The sequence below is a fragment of the Cupressus sempervirens genome, chromosome 7 (assembly GCF_028749045.1).
Source record: "Cupressus sempervirens isolate cs-2001-9-10 chromosome 7, ASM2874904v1, whole genome shotgun sequence".
NCBI classification, from domain to species: Eukaryota; Viridiplantae; Streptophyta; class Pinopsida; order Cupressales; family Cupressaceae; genus Cupressus; species Cupressus sempervirens.
This window is the reverse complement of record NC_143124.1, coordinates 593,169,920-593,190,912: the sequence shown is the minus strand read 5'-3', so window position 1 is coordinate 593,190,912 and position 20,993 is coordinate 593,169,920. Positions and strand designations below refer to the sequence as shown.

The 20,993-nt window shown below is 39.3% G+C and overlaps 1 protein-coding gene across 3 annotated transcripts in view; it reads right to left on the bottom strand.

Moving 5' to 3' along the window:
- LOC149548142 (uncharacterized) overlaps positions 1-20,788 on the bottom strand; it is an 88,922-nt gene extending 68,134 nt beyond the window's left edge. For 2 of the 3 annotated variants that reach the window (XM_089792162.1, XM_089792163.1), the window contains exon 1: positions 20,637-20,788. In XM_089792162.1, the coding sequence (XP_089648288.1) occupies positions 20,637-20,691 (55 nt within the window). In that variant the 5' untranslated portion in view covers positions 20,692-20,788. The remainder of the gene's footprint in view (positions 1-20,636) is intronic. The other variant, XM_089792164.1, reaches the window with a different exon arrangement.
- Between the last annotated feature and the right edge of the window lie 205 nt (positions 20,789-20,993).

The window sequence follows — 20,993 nt, the reverse complement described above, 5'->3', positions numbered from 1 at the left end:
TCTGGTGAGTCTTCCTCCAAGACTAAGAAATTCATAGGTGATCCTTGCAGTTTTTGTGGCAAGGAAGGACATCCAATTTCCAAGTGTTGGAAACATCTTGAGGCTTTAGAGGAGGCTATGCAGCAACATAGTATTGCTTCTCCAAACCCACCACCTCCTCCTTTAGGGAAAGAACATGCTTTCTCTGCACAAACTTTGTCTTCCCCTGCTACTTGGATCATTGATTCAGGTGCTTTGCACCATATGACAAAATCACCTGATTTGGTTATCTCACTTGCTCAAATTGTTACTACACAAATTGCAGTTGGTGACTCTACACAACTTTCAATTTCAGCTTTTGGCACTATTTCTTTGAAGGGTGGTTCTCTATAAGATGTTCTATTGGTTCCATCCATTTCTACAAACCTCTTGTCTGTCTATCAGATTTTTCATTTCGGCTTTGGTAAGACGACTAAGTTCTCACCACATGATGTGGTTATTCGAAACCGCCATGATCCTGATTTGGTTGTTGCTATTAGGAGTGTTGATTTCTGTCTCTTATATAGATTTGATGGCTTTGAGAGATCCAATTCTATAGGTGTTTCTCTTGTTGCTCATGCAAACACAGTGGGCAAACTTTGGCATGAGTATTTTGGCCATGTCAACTACAGATATCTATAGCAGATGAGTACGCAGGAGCTAGTAACTGGGCTACCTCAAATCTCTTGTACCAACGGTATTTGTTGAGGTTGTGCACTTGGAAAACATCACAAAGATCCCTTTCCCACAAGTAGATCCACATGCGCTAAAGTACCGTTGGAGTTGATACACAATGATCTTATGTCATTCCCCACTCCATCTTTTCAAGTTCCCAATATGTGCTTACCTTCATAGATGGCTTCTTAGTTCTCTAGAGGCACATGGGTGTACTTGTTGAAGTACAAGTCCAATGTCTTTAATCCATTTTGAATCAATAAGACATGTAGAGAAGCAGTTTGGTCTTTCTGTCAGGCGTATATGCACTGGCAATGGTAGGGCATATGCGAATCAATCTTTCAGAGATTTTTGCACTAAGCATGGTTTACAGCATCAGTTCACCATTCCTCATACCCCTCAATAGAATGGGGTTGTTAAGAAAAAGAAAAAAACATTACGGGAGATGGCCAATTGTATGATATAGTCTCGAGCTATGAGTTCTTCATTTTGGGTTGAGGCAAAAAATTGTGCCAACTATATTCAGAATCAGATGCCTCGCAAGGCTTTGCGACATTTGACTCCTACGAAGGCTTGGACTCATGTCAAACTCAATGTTTCTACATTTCGTATTTTTGGTAGTGAGGCTTGGGCATTATTCCAGATGCTCAGAGGAAAGACATGGAGAGGAAGAGTCAACCACTCATTTTTGTTGGTTGTTATGAAGATGTGAAGGCGTACAAGTTGTTTGATCCTGATTCCAAAGAGGTCTTGTTTCAGCAACATGTCCAGTTTGATGAGCGCTATCCTTAGATGGAGCCTCCATCACAAGATGTTCAGTACTGCTTCTCCCTTACTGCCTAGTACTTCCTCTTCTCCTCTAGAGGATTATGTATCCTCTGAGGAAGATCTTGATGATGATTCACCTTCCCCATGTCCACCAGATGTTCAACGAGTGCCCAAGTGGGCTTGTGATACTACTGATGTAGCTGGACCTGTAGTAGGAAATCCTTCAAATTCTTGTCGCACTCGTGCTTAAACATCTAGTGTTGGACTATTGAGTCATGCAATTTCAATTGATCCATAGAGTTTTTCACAAGCAATAGGACACTCAGATTAGGATAGGGCTATGGATGAGGAGTACTCTTCTTTGATGAAGACCCACACTTGGGATCTTTGTCATCTTTAGAAAGGAAGAAAGTTGGTTCAGTGTCAGTGGGTGTGTTGTACCAAGTTTGTTGCAAATGGTTCTATTGATAGGTACAAGGCACGTCTTGTTGCAAAGGGGTTTTGCAAGTGGAGGGTATTGATTACTCCAAGACCTTTGTTCATCTCACCAAGATGAAATCTATTCGCCTTGTACTCTCTCTTGTAGCTTCTCAAGGATGGACAGTGTTTCAGATGGATGTAAAGAGTGTCTTTTTGCATGGAGACCCACATGAGGAGATCTATATGGAGCAGCCTCAAGGTTTTGTGCAGGACTCTTTTATGGTGTGCAGACTAGGTCTTTATATGGTCTCAATCAAGCCCCTTGGGCTTGGTATGAGAAGATGGATTCCTTCTTGCTTGCATCACAGTTCACACGCTGTCATTTTGATCCTACAGTGTACATTCAGTGACATAAGGTTGATCTATTGATACTTTTGCTATATGTTGATGATCTCATTATTACAGGTAGCTCACCCTCTATGATTCAGAGTGTTCAATGAGATTTGAGAGAGCAATTTGAGATGACAGACCTTGGACTACTATACTATTTTTTGGGCCTATAGGTTGTTCAGTCTTCGGATGATATAGCCATACTCTAGTAGAAGTATGTTGTTGATATGCTTAAGATTTAGCATGCTTGATTGCAAGCCTGCTCCCACACCTTTTCAGTCAGGTGTTGTTTTATCTACCACTTGCTCTACTCCTACAGTGGATTCCACTTTATATAGACAGCTTGTGGGTGGTTTGTTGTACTTGACACACACACGTCCTGATTTTTTTTTGCGTTTGGACTTGTCTCTAGATTCTCACATGATCCTCATGAGAGTCATTGGCAAGCTACCAAATGTATCTTGAGGTACATACAAGGTACTACATCTTATGACATTCACTATACAGCAGGGGATCCTCACATTGTTGGTTACACAGACTCAGATTGGGCTGGTGACATTGATGATCGGAAGTCTACTTCTGGCTTTGTCTTCTGTCTTAGTTTTGGTCCTATCATATGGGCTTACAAGAAGCATTATGCTTGTAAATTATCATCTATTGAAGCAAAGTACAGGGCAGTTGTGCTAGCTAATCAAGAGGTCTTATGGCTTCGTCAGTTGATGACAGAGTTTAGTTTTCCTCCTGATAGTTCCACCTTTCTTTGGTGTGACAATCAGAGTGCTATACACATTTCCCACAACCCAGTTGAGCATTAGCAGACCAAGCACATTGAGCTTCATATGCACTTCATCAAGCATTTGATTCAGGATGGCTCTCTTAGCTTGGAGTATATTCCCACTATAGAGCAGGTTGCTAACATCTTCACTAAACCTTTTTCATCCCCACGATATCTTCAGTTGTGTTCTATGTTTGGGATGAAGGAAGTAGTCCTTGGGGGGTCTCAGTGATGAGTCCTTCCTTCCTTCTATTTATTGTTTTAGCATTCTTCTATCTCTTTTAGAAGTGAGGTTTTTTCCATGTGGTTTTGTCAATTTCTCCATTTTAGAGAGATTTGGTTGTGCTAGGTACCTCATCAAGCCACGTTGTTTGTACCCATTTATGCTTTCAGCATTGTAGTTTCCTTGCTTTTTCTTGCGTTGTTTGTAGCTACATTGTTTCTCATCTTAAGAGGGGGTGTTAGAGTAAAGAATTAATTTAATTACATTGATTAAATTATCTTTACTCCCTTCTTAAGATTTCCCTTTATGCACTTGCATTGCCATTTAACAATTAAATATTAATTATCAATTGCCTTTTACCTCTTTGGCTTTCCCTTTTAGGTTTTACGATCTCCTTCTTTAAGGATTGATCTCTTGTATTTTCTATTCATTCTTTTGTCTAATAAATATATTTTTCCATATTTTCAGAGCCAAACCCTTGCCTTCTCTTGTCTTTGCTTCTCTGTGACAAGTTCTTGCATGCAAGTGTTCTACAGGATCTGTGGATTTGTATTGCTCAAATCCTTCATTTACATTCTTACATTTTTTGAAAAATCAATCAATCTAAAAAAAGATGACCTAGCTGACATGCAACAATAATATTAAGCAGTGCCCAATTTATAATATCAATCTACCCATCCACAAACATAGAAACCTGTTCTTATCCATATTTTTCTCATGACTCCCATCAATGACTTCAGCCTGGAATAGTGTTTGTCACGAGGGAAATAAGAAATCTATGTTCTCTAAGGATGCATGCAAGGATTGAATTTTATTTGATCCTTATAACATTTCTTTGCAATATGAAAATCATTTAGATAAAATGAGAAACATGACATATAAGAATTAGGTTATAGCATAATCAGCCTCATGCAACATATTGCTTCTTTTAGTGTAGGAAATAGGGTTCACTCAAATGCATAAACAAACTAGGAAGTTAAGGCCTATCACCTCTTACATTGGCAAGAAGATAATCCACTGAGCCTCAAGAGAGATGAAGCTCTAGGAGGATGCAATGATCCTTCTATGTAAATGTAAGCTGCTATGGAATATAGGATTGGAGACCAAATGAAGGGAACTAAGGGTTTAATGCGTGTACAAGGAGATTGAGAATAGATAGGCAGAGTCTAGAAAGGATACAAAACAAAAAGATTGTAACTAACCCATGGTTTAAAATTAAGGCAAAAATGGCAGGAATAGGGCATCTTGCTTGACTTGTTCCCAGGATCAAGGCGCTAGGCTTGATTAGGTCCGACAATCTTCAATGAAACAACTTGCAAACTATAGCTCATCACCTAACCTTCCTATAGCTTTTCCCGCACGTCCATCAGATGTACCTACATACAGAAAAGAGGGAAAATGTTGTGTAGAATCGCATTTTCCTAGGTCAAACCCCAACTTAGGAATTGTGCAATGCTCTTCGAATATAATCACAAGTGTCGGTCCAATAACTAACTCCACAAACCCCTAAAAGGAAATCATAGACACTTTTGCATTAAGGTTGTTGATGTTCACCGTAATGACAATGTGGTGGGATGAAATATCTTAAAATGCCAAAAACTTACTCAAGCTCGAAAGCGAAATTGTAGCTGAGAGCTCCAATTACACTTGAGAAACTAAAATGTGGATCAAGAATGGATGTCAAAATGAGATAAGGTAGCTTTCTTTTATAACTCTTATATCATTTTAAGGAGTGAAACTTGGAGTAGGCCGAGATGGAATTAGAATTCTCATTCAACCAACTTAACCCTTGCGTGATCCATATTTGAAGCAGAGTCGACAAGAACAAGGTGAGCTGACTGGCCCCCAAGAATGGGGTAAGCTGACTGGTCCACCTGATTCAGTCTAAAATTCAAATGTAAGGTCCAAAATGTTGAAAAGAGGCTGGATTTAGTACAAAATTGGATTATGATGTTGGGATTGATGATGGGAGGCCACTTATGTTAAAAATAGGCCCTAAGTGAGGAAAGATTTGATGAGGGGATGAAGTAATTAAATGGCCCATGTGGAATTTTGAAGAGATTTAACTAAGAGAGGACTCATAAAATTATTTTAAATCAATAAAGGTCCTAAAATGCATAGAGGAACGATACACACTAAAATGAGTTCTAAGCAATTGTGAAATTGGACACCTTATTAAGGGTGTACAGTTTTCAATGTTACACTTCCATCACTTGTCACTTTCCTCTTCTATCTGCTAGAACCTTCTCCCCTCATAGACAACAAATTAAAAATGGTTCGACAAAATATATTCTAAAGGTGTTCCTTTAGTTTTTGCCTCACCCTCCCTCACCAACCTAGATGATTCAGCACTCTCTTCTATGGTTATTTTCCCACAAACCCTAACCCCATATCCACTTATGAAAAATAAATAGCGACCAACTCTACTATAACTCTTTGGAAACCAATTTTGCATTTATGACACGACCAGTGTCTCCTCATAATTTTTGGATTTTTCTGTCCAAAATATGCGCATACTACAACAAGGGTTTTGTGGGTTTGAATGAGCTTTTTGCATAATTTTGTCAATGACTATACGATAGTGTAACCTGGGGAAGTGTCCCCAACTTGAAAACCTTTGTCCCCATGTCAAGAACGTTTCCGGGATGGAGGGACATCCCCACCCCTACCCATTTTTTGAAAATTAATGAGGGACATCCTAGAAACCCAGGGATGACATGAAAAAATGTCAGACTATCGTACATCCGAAGGACACTCAGGTCCCCCCACAGAAATGCTTATCAAAAGCCACTAAAAAATTATAAAATATTGTCCTATGTGGCTCATATCAGCCGGATTTGTGGGCCTCTACACTATATGCCCTAAAAGGCCAAAAACATGCCTATACATTGCAGAATCTCATTTTATTTTTCATCGCTACATTTCTCTTTCACACAACAACAGCAAGGGTTTGTGCAAGTAATTTTATCATTCTATGAAGCAAGAACTTGGAAGAGGCAAGTTTAAACATCATTCCATGCTTTCATTTTACATTTTTTTATCAAAGTTTAAGCTTGAAACAGACTGACTTTTTTTAATTTTTTGTGTTATTTTAGTTCATTGAATATTCTTCAATCTCAAATACATTTAACAACCAAAATGAGCAGCAGTGCGACTTGTAGTAGTGAGGATGAATTGGGGGGTGGTCAACCTCATAGTGTTGAAGCTAGTAGTAGGCAGCAACAACCTGATTTGTTTAAGTGCCCTTCAACAATCATGAGCAAATGTGCAACGGGCTTTAGACAAGAAAAAGCCTCTTCTTTAATATGTTACACCTAGGGGTTACAAAAAAAGTCAGGTGGAACTAGGGTGTGGGATTGTCATGATTGTAATGATGACTTTAGGGGCAGCTATACAAGGGTGAAGTCTCACTTTTTCAGTATTGCATGTCATGGGGTTATAGCTTGTCTAGATTTAACTAAAGAAGGGAGGTTAGTGTCATAGATTGCACATGGAGGTTGAAATGGGGAAACAAGGTTTGAGAATGCCATCACCTACTTTATCAAGTGCACAAACATCTAGGCCCATAGGCATCCACTATTCGTACTAGTCCTATTGAGACGGGGAAAGAGGAAGGTGAGTGGTGATGGCAAAGGAGGAACAGTTGAAAGTATGTTTAATGCTCAAGCACAAGAAGTTACAGAGTCATCCATTTCTAAATTATTTTTTACTAATGCCATCCCATTTTATGTGGTTCATTCCTCTAACAAATGGTGAAAGATATAGCTACCATGGGTCCTTAATTCACTCCCCCTGGTGATCAAAAGCTACAAACTAGCCACCTAGACAAAAAGTTCTCCAAATTTAATGTGTTGTTAGAGGATATGAGACAGACTTGGGATAGGACAGGTTGCTCTATTGTGATGGATGGGTGGACTGTTGTCAAACATTGGCCACTCATCAATATCATTGTCACATCCCTTGTTGCTTATTTTTTTCTGAAAGCCATAGATTGTTCAAGAAAACATATGTATGCAAAGTTTTAGTTTACCATTTTGAGAGATGCTATAGGGGAGATTAGGCCCACTAAAGTTATAAAATGATCATAAATACCACATACGTGTGCAAATCAGTTAGTTTAATGGCGAAGGGTACTTGTTAGTTTGATGGTGAAGGGTGCTTGCAAGCACATCTTTTGGACCTCTTGTTATGTTCATGCATTGAACAATGCATTAAAAAACACTAGTAAGATTAAATGGGTGAAGCAAGTGGTGTCAGGAGCTAGAGAGGTTCAAATGTTCATTTGCAACCACCACACATCACTTGCTCTTTTTAGGTCCTTCTCCAACCAATTAAGACAAGGCATCCCAATTTTAATTACTCTTTTCTTCATTTTAAAAAAAAAGAAATCGTTGTTACATGTGTTTTGATTTTCCAATTATTTAAGATTATATTATGGGTTTGTCACTTACTACATCTTGATGAAGAGGATGTTTGAGGTACACAAGTGTCATCTCCCCTTCTCCGCACTAGTGTTATGGCGCCGGGTTAATCTATCTCCACATCCGGATAGATTTACGGCATCAACAATCAAGATGCGTACCAGTCACACAAGAAATTTTATCTTAAGTACATCATTTATTATATTAAAAGTGCTTGGATAAAGTTACTTTATGTTTATAAAGTCATTTACTTTATAAAGTGACTTAAGTGACTACAGGACGAAATTGTTGTTTTATCCCACATCTCTTATTCCAACGTTCTTTCCCTCACTTCAAGGTTATAAATAAGAGACCTTGCCTTGGGATTTACACACACAAGAATTTATGAACCCAATACATTGACGTATCTTGGTTGCTTTAATGTGACTGGTTAGAACTCCGAGGACGAAATCCCTCGAGTTTAGTTTTTTCGAGAAAGTTGGATGTTACCCCAAGCTTCTCTTTAGAAGTTAAATTTCAGTTCAGGCAGAAAACGGCAAGGTTCAGATATATTGGAAGTAAGTACATTCAGTTTTTACGTGAAATATAATAGTTTTATCTGGTCTAATGTGGATGTGAATAGTGGATAGTGGATAGTCAGCTAAGAGGAATATATCAGATTTAACACCAGCAGATAGAAGGTATGGATGGTTTCCAGTTGAATGCATAATCTCCACGTGGTCTTAAGATTGCAAACTATTGTTGGAAACTGAAGCCTCTAAAAACATTGGCAGTCTTCTAACTCACATTGCAAGGTTTGTTCATGGAAAACATTACCATACGGGTCTCCTTAAAGCGTGAATAACAAGATTTAACCAGGGGCTGGGAAGGTCTTCAGAACTGTATACAGATGACACAGGCAGAATACATGAACAATAGCAGATGGTGAACTCAGAAGGGAACCTAGGTGTTTTCACAAGAGTCATAGTTGGCAGCAGCATTGGCTTTCACTCCCTCCACAGGTTGAGCCAGCGACTTCCCACAATACGGGTGATTGAAGAACACAGTGATAGTCGGTACCAAGTAGTGTGGTCGGGCTAAGTGCTTGGCGCATCCACAAACTCCTATAGTGGTATTCTCCATTGTTACGGGTCTATCCATCATATACCTCCCTTGCATTATTCATGCTAAACATTGCTGATACGGAAAGGTTTTGTCATCTTGTTTTCTGTGCATAGTTTTAAGTCTTATAGATGTACTGTTATGAATGTATGGTCATGATTATTAAGTTTTAATTTCGGCGTAATTCTGATTGGTTATGGTTATATTATCATTTCCTAGCCATTGTCCCAATAATATAGTAATATGATAAGTACAAGGTGAATAATGCTAAAGGACTGTGAATTCATGACAATTGTTTGACAATATACCTTGAAGTACGGACTTGAACTCAGTGATCAGACCTAGTAGAGATCTTTATAGTGGTATCAAAGCCACAAGACCTGCCATCATGTGGGAAATAACAGAATTTTTGTAGACCCTTTTTTTCCAAAATGACAGCTGGGAATGAGCAAAGGACAGTATAAGTTCAATCATCTACAATCGGAACAAGCAAGTTCTTCATATCACATTGAAATTGAAGATAGTTTTTCAATAGATGAGGAAGTAATATTTGGAACAGGTGAACAAACTGATATTACTAAACAGGTTGATAATTCAGGACAGGCAGAACAAGTAAACAACATCCGAATGGCACATCTTGAAACTGAACAGGACAGGGAAGTTCAAGAAACCTTGCAGGCTATTAGGGATGGACAGAACAACATTGCTAATGCTCTTCAGTAACTAGCAGGTACTATGCAACAGTTGGCCCTGGCCTTTAGAAGAGCACTGAACCATCACAATGGAGGTGGTAGTGTAGCTGGATCTCCCCGAGCTGTTAGAGATCCCACACATAACACTGACAAGCCTTTAATGCCAGTGTTTAATGCAGAAGAAGAAGCAGTACCACCACCAGCACCAAATTTACTACCAGACAATGTAATGGCTATGTTTGATGAATGGGATTTGTTTCCCGACCCTATTAAACAAAATCTGACCTTTGCCCAGTACCTAAATCAAAAAAGGGAGGTTGATAGACAGTAGGAAGATAGGAGGTCGAGGGCACCAAATCGGGACCTAAAACATGCTATGAACAAATTAACTCTCCCCACCTTTGATGGCAGCAGTCAAACATCCACTAGAGCTTGGATTCACAAGCTTGATACCTATTTGACACTTAAACCCATGGTAGAAGCGCAAGCCATCAAATTTGCAACAATGCACCTCGAGGGAGCAACGAACGATTGGTGGCATCACGGATTAGTCACCCAAGATCATGGCCTCATAACTTCATACAAGATTTTTAGCTTCAAACTGATTACTCGCTTTGACAGGAAAGATATTGAAGTCTATTACAAAGATTTGGCTCAATTAAGATAGAGCGGGTCTTTGGATAAGTTCATTGATGAGTTTCAGCGTATATCAGCGATGGTGCCTAATATGTCAAAGCAGCACAAGGTGATGTTATTTACAGAGGGGTTACAGGACAGATTTAGGGGTTTGGTTAAGATACTTAAACCAAACACCTTGGATGATGCGATTAAAATCGCCCATGATTTGGATTCACCTTCATCACTATTACAGCCTCCAAAGAAACCCTATAGAGGGTCTACATCAACCCAAGGGAACAAAAACCAGCAAAAACCAAATCCCCCCAGATTGGATTTTGAGACACGTAATGAACTCAGGCGGAAGAAATTGTGCTTCACTTGCAGGGAGCCTTGGACCCCTGATCACAGATGCCTTGGTAAAGGCAAGATTCACTATGTAGAGGTTCTTTTCGAGGATGAAGGAGAGCAACAGGAAGGTAATCATGTTGAGGATAGCGAGGAGGAAAAAGTTGAAGAGCAGCCCCTTAAAGATAAAAAGAAGGCCACTACGGAATAGCCTCTTGTTATAACCACTCTTTCTAGTTATCTGGCACGTCATCCTTTCAGAGTAAAGGGTGTGGTTAGGGGACAGCGCATTGTTTGTCTTTTGGATACAGGAGCATCCCATAATTGCATTAGAACACAAATGGTATCTAAGAGAGGATTGCAAACAATTGACATACCCGAGTTCAAAGTGAAGGTAGCCGGTGGTGAGGTTTTGAGTTGCACAGAGAAAGTATCCAATCTTCCAATACAGTCTGATGATTATCTTTTAGAGATTGATTTCTATGTTGTTGATTTGGATGCCATTCTGGGTAGACAATGGTTAAGGACTCTCTGCAAGTACACATTTGATCACGAGACCATGCAGTTGGAGTTCTCATACGGTGATCGGTTGGTAGTCCTTAAAGCCATACCAGATAGTGGACCCAGGTTAATAACAGCTCATAGGATGGAAACCATTTTGAGGCACGATGATATCGAATGGGCGACACAGTGTTTCATCTCTTCCAAGGAGACACAGGATACAGGACAGCAGTACCATTGTGACATTCAAATGGTCCTAGACAAGCATAGGAGGGTATTTGAGGATTTACACCCGAGTATTCCACCAGATAGAGGGTTTGAGTATATCGTTGAGCTAGAGGAGGGCGCCAAACCCATCATTACCACTCCTTACCGTCACCCTAGGCATTACAAGGAAGAGATAGAGAAGACGATCAAGGAACTTCTACACATGGGACATATCAGACCTGGTTCCAGTCCCTTTGCCTCTTCAGTGGTGTTGGTTAAGGAGGGCACCCTTCGGATGTGTACAAATTACAGTGCCCTGAATAAGAGAACCATTAAAAATAGGTATCCAATTCCTCGCATTGATGAGTTACTGGATGAGCTTCATGGGGCTGTTTATTTCTTGAAGATAGATCTTCGATCAGGATACCATCAGACATGAGTCCGAGAGGAGGATGTGCATAAGACAGCTTTCAGATGCCACTACAAACACTACGAGTTTTTGGTGATGCCATTTGGGCTCACTAACGCACCAGCCACTTTCCAATCATGCATGAACCATATCTTCAAGAAAAAGCTACAAAAGAGTGTGTTGGTTTTCTTTGATGACATATTAATCTTTAGCAAGATGTGGGAAGAACATTTGCAGCACTTAGATGAGATCCTTAGCCTCATGGAAAAACACTTTTTATTCACAAAAGAGTCTAAGTGCAAATTTGGGTTAACTAAGATTCTCTATTTGGGTCATGTGATTGGTGCCGAGGGAGTTAAGGTGCATCGAGAAAATATACATGCAATCCTAGATTGGCCCCCGCCGAGAGATGTATTTGAGTTGTGGGGTTTCCTTGGCCTTTGTTCCTATTACCGGCAATTCACCAAAGGTTTTTCCCAGGTAGCAACACCCCTTACCGATCTGACACGGAAAGGGGCATTTAGATGGACAGAGGATTCAGAGGCAGCCTTTGATAGACAGAAACAAGTGATGAGTACATGTCCAGTACTAGCACTTCTTGATTTTTCTAGACCATTTGTTTTGGAGTGTGATGCTTCGGGAAGCGGAATCGGAGCAGTTCTAATGTAGAATCATCATCCCATAGCTTTTGAAAGAAGGAAACTTAGGGGCAGCGAATTACTATATTCTACTTATGATAAGGAGATGCTGGCCATAATGCATGCCTTAGCCAAGTTTAGAAAATACTTCGTGGGAAGCAAATTTACAGTGAAGACCGATCATAACAGTTTACGTTACTTCCTGTAACAGAATGAATTGAACGAAAGATAGCAGAAATGGGTCAGCAAGGTCCAAGCATACGATTTTGACATTGAGTATGTCAAAGGGAAAAATAATATAGCTGCTGATGCACTTTCTTGAAGACCCCCAGTACTAGAGTGTTGTGCCATTTCCGAGATTTCAGCGGATTGGAGGTCCCAGCTGTTAGTGGAGTATTCTAAAAATGCACACACGTGTCAGATTATGGATGGCATACTTCAAGATGACCGATACAAGGTAATGAATGATTATATATTACAAAAATAGAATCTACCTAGTACCTAAATCTAAACTAAAAGGGGATATTATGCACACCATACATGATGCACCATCAGCAGAGCACCCAGGTTTTTCCAAAACCTACAGGCAGATTAGGGAGATATTCTCATGTAAGGAGCTAAAGGACGATGTATTGCAGCATGTTAGAGAGTGCCAGACTTATCAGCAAAACAAGTCAGAACAAGGCTTTCCTGCAGGTTTACTTCAGCCTCTCCCTATTCCAGCTCAGAGATGGGAGAGTATCTCCATGGATTTTATCACAGGATTACCTAGGGTCCAAGGCAGAGATTACATTTTTGTGGTGGTAGACAGATTGATTAAGTTCGCACACTTCTTTGCGAATTGGTCAGCCTCTCAAGTGGCTGAGTTGTTCTTTCGGGAGGTTTTTCGTCTCCATGGATTACCCAGGACTATTGTGAGTGATAGGGACAGCAAGTTTCTCGGCACCGTTTGGCAGGAGATTTTTAGATTGACAGGTACAGAGTTAACTCCCAGTACTAGCTATCACCCACAGACGGATGGTCAAACCGAAATAGTAAATAAATGGGTGGAGGGGTACTTGAGAAATTACATTGCAGGTCAATAGAGAGCATGGGTTAAGTGGTTGTATTTGGGGGAGTATTGCTATAACTCCACATATCATATGTCTATTTGGATAACTCCTTTTTGCGCTCTTTATGGTTACGAGCCTCTCTTTCATTGATTTAGCTTTACAAAACAGCAGGGCGCCATTGGCCAGAGATTGGATTTTGGATCAGCAAGACATCCTCAGAGCTCTCAGGGATAATATTCAGCAAGCATAGAACCAGCAGAAGTTATATGTTAATCGGCATCGTACTGATCGGAGTTTTGAGTTGGGTGACAAGGTTTTTCTTCGTCTACAGCCAAATAGACAAAGTTCCTTGAAGAAAAGTGGATCAGAGAAACTTAAGCCCAAATTTTACGGACCTTATTGCATCACCAGGAGGGTGGGAAAGGTTTGTTACGAGTTGGATTTGTCGGGTGACAACCGAATCCATAACGTATTTCATGTCTCATGCCTTAAGAAGGCCATTGGCCAACAAATTGTTCCTTCAGAGGGTTTGCCTCCACTTGATGAGGAGGGTACGCTTGTTTTGGTGCCGGATGAGGTGATTGAGACCAGGGAAAGGAAGCTGCGAAACAGGACTGTCAAAGAATATCTAGTTCATTGGGAAGACTTACCATATGAGGATGTCATTTGAGAAGGTGAGTCTATTTTGCAGCACCCAGCATTGAGATTGCTTGAGGGCAAGCAATCCCGAGAAGGGAGGACTTTCATGTCCCCTTCTCCACACTAGTGTTATGGCGCCGGGTTAATCTACCTCCACATCTGGATGGATTAATAGCATCAACAGTCAGGATGCTTACCAAAATCGGGAAATTTTATCTTAAGTACATCATTTATTATATTAAAAGTGCATGGATAAAGCTACTTTATGCTTATAAAGTCATTTACTTTATAAAGTGACTTAAGTAACTACAGGACAAAATTGTTGTTTTATCCCACATCTCTTATTCCAACGTTCTTTCTCTCACTTTGAGGTTATAAATAAAAGACCTTGCCTTGGGATTTACACACACAAGAATTTATGAACCCAATACATTGACATTTTCTAGTTGCTTTAATGTGACTAGTTAGAACTCTGAGGACGAAATCCCTCAAGTTTGGTTTTTCCGAGGAAGTTGGACGTTACCCCAAGCTCCTCTTTAGAAGTTAAATTTCAATTTAGGTAGAAAACAACAAGATGCCCCAGTTCAGATATATTGGAAGTAAGTACATTCAGTTTTTACATGAAATATAATAGTTTTATCTGGTCTAATGTGGATGTGAACTGTGGATAGTGGATAGTCGGCTAAGAGGAATATATTAGATTTAACACCAGCAGACAGAGGGTACGGGTGGTTTCCAGTTGAATGCATAATCTCCACGTGGTCTTAAGATTGTGGACTGTTGTTGGAAATTGGAGCCTCTAAAAACATTGGCAGTCTTTTGACTCACATTGCAAGGTTTATTCATGGAAAACGTTACCATTCAGGTCTCCTTAAAGCGTGAATAACAAGAGTTAACCGCAAGCTAGGAAGGTCTTCAGAACTGTATACACGTGACACAGGCGGAATACATGAACAACAGCAGACAATGAACTCAGAAGGGAACCTGGGTGTTTTCACGGGAGTCACAGTTGGCAGCAGCATTAGCTTTCACTCCCTCCACGGGTTGAGCCAACGACTTCCCACAGTACGGGTGATTGAAGAACACAGTGACAGTCGGCAAATTGGTCGGGTACTAGGTAGTGTGGTCAGGTTGAGTGCTTAGCACATCCACAAACTCCTGTAATGGTATTCTCCATTGTTACGGGTCTGTCCATCATATACCTCCCTGTTACAAGATTCAAGAAGAGTTGGCAGATTAACGGATTTCCGGATGATTCATTGATTAACAGAGGAACAAATGTGTTCCTTATAAAGAATTACAAGGACGTTGTTTCTAAAAGAAACAACATAGACTGAAGACGGAATTAGAAACAAAACTAGAGACAGGATAGGAAACATTCCTATTTGGACTGAAGAAAAAAGAGACGAGATAGGAAACATTCCTATCTAGACTGAAAGACGGACTACAGACAAGTAGTTGACTATTATAGAAAGTATAAGATATTATCTTAATACCCTCCCTTAATGGTCAACGTACGGATGTCGGAACATTCTGTGATAATTGAGACCCTCCTTGGATCTACAGAATGCTGAAACCAAGAAGCTTTGCCAGAAAAGTGCTATGACTCAAAATAGATTACAAAACTTCGTTTTTGTGGAAAAAACGGTAAAACCCAGAATCTCACGCAACCTTGCGTATTACAGACAACATGAAATGATTTTTGAGGAGAAAATCAACAAACCCAGAATCTCACACAACCTTGCGTATTACAGACAACTTGAAATGATTTTTGAGGAGAAAATCAACAAACCCATAAAAACAAAAACAGATTCAGAAGGCGAAAAATGCAGCTTCGCCTTGATCAGGACCCGGAGAAGTCGGACGCTGCCTAACACCCGGAACAAGTTGATTGGTGTTTCGATATTCGAAGATTGCGATGATGTGCTGCTTCCAGGTTCCATAATTGCGACCATTGAATTTGGAATTATGTTCGAGCAGAATATTTGTCAGAGATGCCATGGCACGTTTTTCAATGAAAATTGTGAAAATCTGTGAAGGCACGTTCTTCGAGGCAAAAATACGAAGGACCCAGAAGAATCAAAGAATGACCCAAAAGAGAGCTCGAAAAACCCAAAAGGAATCTGCTGTCGTTTTCTGGATCCGTTGGCTCGAAAATCGAGGCACAAAAATCGAGGCACCCAAAAAAAAAGGATGACAACCCAGTTGAGCTCTTGAAAAACCCACCAAGAATTTGCAAACAAAATATTTTTTCAACCCCAAAAATTAGGGTTTCAAAAAAAAACGGCCCTAGCTGAAAAAAGCTTGAAAAAACTTTAGATTTCTTGATAAAAAATGACAGATTTTTCTTCAAGGATCGATGTGCATGGACGAATGGGGCTAGAGTGTGCTGAACAAACACAGGCAGACCCGAGTTCGGGAATTTCTCTAGGCCGAAAACCCTAAGCGGGTTTTAGAGAAATTCAACAGAAATAATTTTGAAAAAATTTAAGTAATAGCTCTGATACCATGTTACAAGATTCAAGAAGAGTTGGCAGATTAACGGATTTCCGGATGATTCATTGATTAACAGAGGAACAAATGTGTTCCTTATAAAGAATTACAAGGACGTTGTTTCTAAAAGAAACAACGTAGACTGAAGACGGAATTAGAAACAAAACTAGAGACAGAATAGGAAACATTCCTATCTGGACTGAAGAAAAAAGAGACGGGATAGGAAACATTCCTATCTAGACTGAAAGATGGACTACAGACAAGTAGTTGACTATTATAGAAAGTATAAGATATTATCTTAATACTCCCTTGCATTATTCATGCTGAACATTGCTAATACAGAAGGTTATGTCATCTTGTTTTTTGTGCATAGTTTTAAGTCTCATTGATGTAATGTTATGAACGTATGGTGATGATTATTAAGTTTTAATTTCAATATAATTCCAATTGGTTATGGTTCTATTGTCATTTGATAGCCATTGTCTTAGTAATACAGTAATATGATAAGTACAAAGTGAATAATGCTGAAGGACTATGAATTCGTGACAACTGTTTGACAATATACCTTGAAGTACGGACTTAAACTCAGTGATCAGAACTAGTAGAGATCTTTACAACAAGCCTCTACAATTGATGGTGGAGAATCTAGAGTGGACCCAATGGTCTAATTCTACCTCTCCGGAAAGAAGATCAGCCAAGCTAAAGATCCTTGAGAACAGTTGGTGGACCACAATGAAGTAAGTTGCTGATTTTATTTATAACTTAAAATTAATTGTTAGTCTTTAAATTGCTAATTTTTATATTAAATTTAAAAATTATAAATTTGATTATAAATTCATTATTCTTTCAGACTGTTTGTTTGCATTTTGCAAATATGTTTGCTCTGTCATCTCACCTATCGTAGATGTCATTAGATATGCCAATACAGACTCTCCTAATCTTGGAAAGATATATGAGACATTTGTCAATATATTGGGGAAGATAAAGAAAACAATTGCAACTAAGGATCCTACTTTGGGATTATATGAGCAGCATCTTAGGCCCTTTGTGATGCTGAAATGGAACATAATGACTACCCTGCTTCATATGGCAGCCTACACTCTAAATCCCAAATCGTATGCATAAATGGATCGAAAGGTGCTTCCATATGATGATCTAGAGGTATAGATGGGTTCTTACAAGCCATTGATAAGATCTTTTTACAACAGGTTGCTTCCATACTTTGCACGCAGTTCTTTGACTTCAAAAATGTTTGTGGTCCAACACTGAGTTGAGCACAAATGAGGTTGGATAAACTCATATTGGCATAGAAAGATCCTACTGGGTGGTGAACATGGCATGTGAGGGATACACCATAGTTGAAAGTTCTTGCCTCTCACCTCCTTGCACAGGTTGCTAGTTCCTCTACTACAAAGAGGAATTGGTCTAGATATGCCTTTATCCGCTCCCTCAAGAGAAATAATCTTACCTCTAGAACAGCAAAGAAGCTGGTGGCAGTGCATAGTGATCTTCGACTTCATGATCATCAAACACTAGAGTATAGGTGTACTCCAGCTTTACAATGGGATGTTGATCTTGAAAATGTGGCCCAGGTTGATGAGGAGGAGACACCACTAGGATTGATTGGGGCTCCATTAGATGAGGATGCACTTGCAATGGAGCGTGACAAGGACAATGACTCTGATTTTGATGCAATGTTGGCAGAAGCAAATGGGAGCAGTAGTGTGTTTTGTTTCTTTGTATTTTTATTTTTATATTGAACATGAAACTATATGGAAGCCTTTTAGCCTTGGGGCATTTTGCATGTTAAACCTATTTCTTGTTATCACATGCACATATGATATTGAAAAAATTCTAAATTATGAACACATGTTGAGTATTGAAACAATGAGATGATGTAAACTTGTATGTTAGGATTCTATGTTGTTTAAATGGCACACTTCATCCATATTTTCATATGAACGTAATGTATATTTACGATTCTCTATGTTGTATAGTTGTCCGCTTTGCCAGACCTCAACTTAGGAAAATCAAATTGCCATCACAAAAACCTGTCACCCTATCCTTTGTCATCCCCATCCTGAAAGCTTGAGGTAACCTGATATAAGAGCATTGAAAAGGTTTTAATAGAGCATTTGCATTCTTAGAAGAGCCCCCAACACGCACTTCAATAGAGTTTTCACTCCTTCCACCTCATACTCATTTCTGCAAGAATGCATCCTGATCCTACTCATATTGAGCTATACATAAAAGTAATTATAAAATGGCAAAAAATAGCTAAAATAATGCCCATAGGCTGAGATCTTCAACAAAATTAAGAAAACGATACCTAATTAATTATGGCAACTCTAGCTTCCATAGCTATAAGTGTTAACACACTCAAAAAATGACAAATGCTAGCTACAACTGATCTTTACTTATTTTTGATAAGTAGGAGATATTTTCCACAACAAGTCAAATTGTGATATTTCTATTAAGGTTTAACTGTGTAGTTTTTGAGTCAAACTCATTGACCCATGTTTCATGAGTAGTGATTCACACGAATCCATCTTTCATGAGAATAAATGGAATACTTAGCACTCGTTGGATCTAGGTCATGCTCACAGAAGTGAAGCATCAAAACTTCCCGGGAGGTCACACATCCCAGTACTACTCCATCTTGAGCGCGCTTAACTACGGAGTTTCCTCCATGGTTAAACCCACTTTGCTTGCAACCCCATTGGCAAAACCTTCACCAAGTGTTGTGCTTTACGAACCATTCATTAGAAAGCCCCTTAATCTCATCAATTGAAGTAAGAGATATTTTTTACAACAAGTCAAATTGTGATATTGCTATCAGGATTTCACTATGTAGTTTTTTAGTCAAACTCATTTAACCCATGTTTCATGAGTAGTAATTCACGCAAATCCATCTCTAATGAGAATAAATGGAACATTGAGCACTCATTGGATCTAGGTGATACTCATAGATGTGAAGCATCGGGACTTCCCAAGAGGTCACCCATCCTAGTACTACCCCAGCGTGAGCACACTTAACTACAAAGTTTTCTCCATAGTTGAAGTCACTCTGCTTCCAATAACCTTCACCAAGTGTTGTGCCTTATGAACCATTCATTAGAAAACCCCTTAAGCTCATCAATTTATAAGGCACAACACTAGGTGAAGGTTTTCCAAATGGAGTTGTAAGCAAAGTGGGTTTAACCATGGAGGAAACTCCGTAGTTAAGCACGCTCAAGTTGGAGTAGTACTGTGATGGGTGACCTCTCGAGAAGTCCCGGTACTTCACCTATGTGAGCATCACCTAGATTCCATTTATTCTCATGAGAGCCGAATTCGTGAGAGTCGCTACTCATGAATCATGGATCAATGAGTTTGACTCAAAAACTCCACAGTTAAATTTTGATAACAATATCACAATTTACTTATTTTACTTTCCTTCACAAGTAAGTTGCAAATGTGTAGGCGGATAAGACAATGGAAGGATTTAGTATTTTGAGAAGTGCCACGGGAGCACTTTTTACTCTTAATTTTTTATAAAATATTTATTCTTTTCTGAATTGAGAGAGAGGAGCGGGAGTAGACATCCGTGGGCGCAAAACCCCATCATTTTGGGGAAGCCAAGGGATGTTGCCTGCTCCAGTGATAAATAAAATTTTGTAAGAGGTATCCGGGTATCTAATTGTCAATCTTCCACTGTTATTCGTGCTTACATGGTATTCTATAAAACAACTTAATTAGTTTGGCAAAACATCATTCATGAATTTAACAATTTAACCCAGCCTATTGTTTACTTGATGAAATCGTGGGGCGAAAAATGCGTTCTCCTGTAAGAGGTAATTAAATAGGGCCAAATAGAGCGGCATTGATATAGCAAAGTCTACCCCGCTGTATAGAATAGATAGCAGTTTGGTTGAAGTCAAATAGAAGTCGTGGAAGGATGAAGACCACAAAATTGATATGAGGAATCGTCTTCTGTTCCACACACGGTAATATCAGTTATTCACATTAGCAATACAGTCGAATAAGTTTAAAGGGGGGGAAATTTAGTCATATCTCATTACATTGTCAGAGCTAAAGATATACAAACTCTGGGCTTTTGCAGATAAACCAATTTTGGTACTTTAGTTGGAGTACAGGGCAATGTTTTTTTTTTTTTTTTTTCTTTTCTTGTAGTAAGATCATATAAACAAGATTCCTCTAATCCAAAACTTTATAGAAAACAGGAATGGGGAAGTGTTGAATGGAATTGACCTGGAGATTGTCCGTTAAGCAGAGGCGAAGAAGAGGAGAGACATCGCAGGGCCATCGCCGCCTGGCCTTGCCTTATCTTTTCGTTAAGAGATACATTTACTCGTTGCTGCCAGTTTTTTAATCTGTAACGTAACTAGATAAAATATATATATATTAAACCAAAAGTTCTAATAGAGCTATAGAGTCCGTGCTATAGGACAATACAATATTGTATGGAACTTAACTATACCAAACTATGTTCTTTGTTATGATCATCCAAGGAACATGCTTGTGATGTGCTTTTGGTTGAGAATTTTGTCAAATTTGTCTGGAGCACGATCCTAGCCTCATCTCTTTTAGATGTCGAGGACCTTGCAC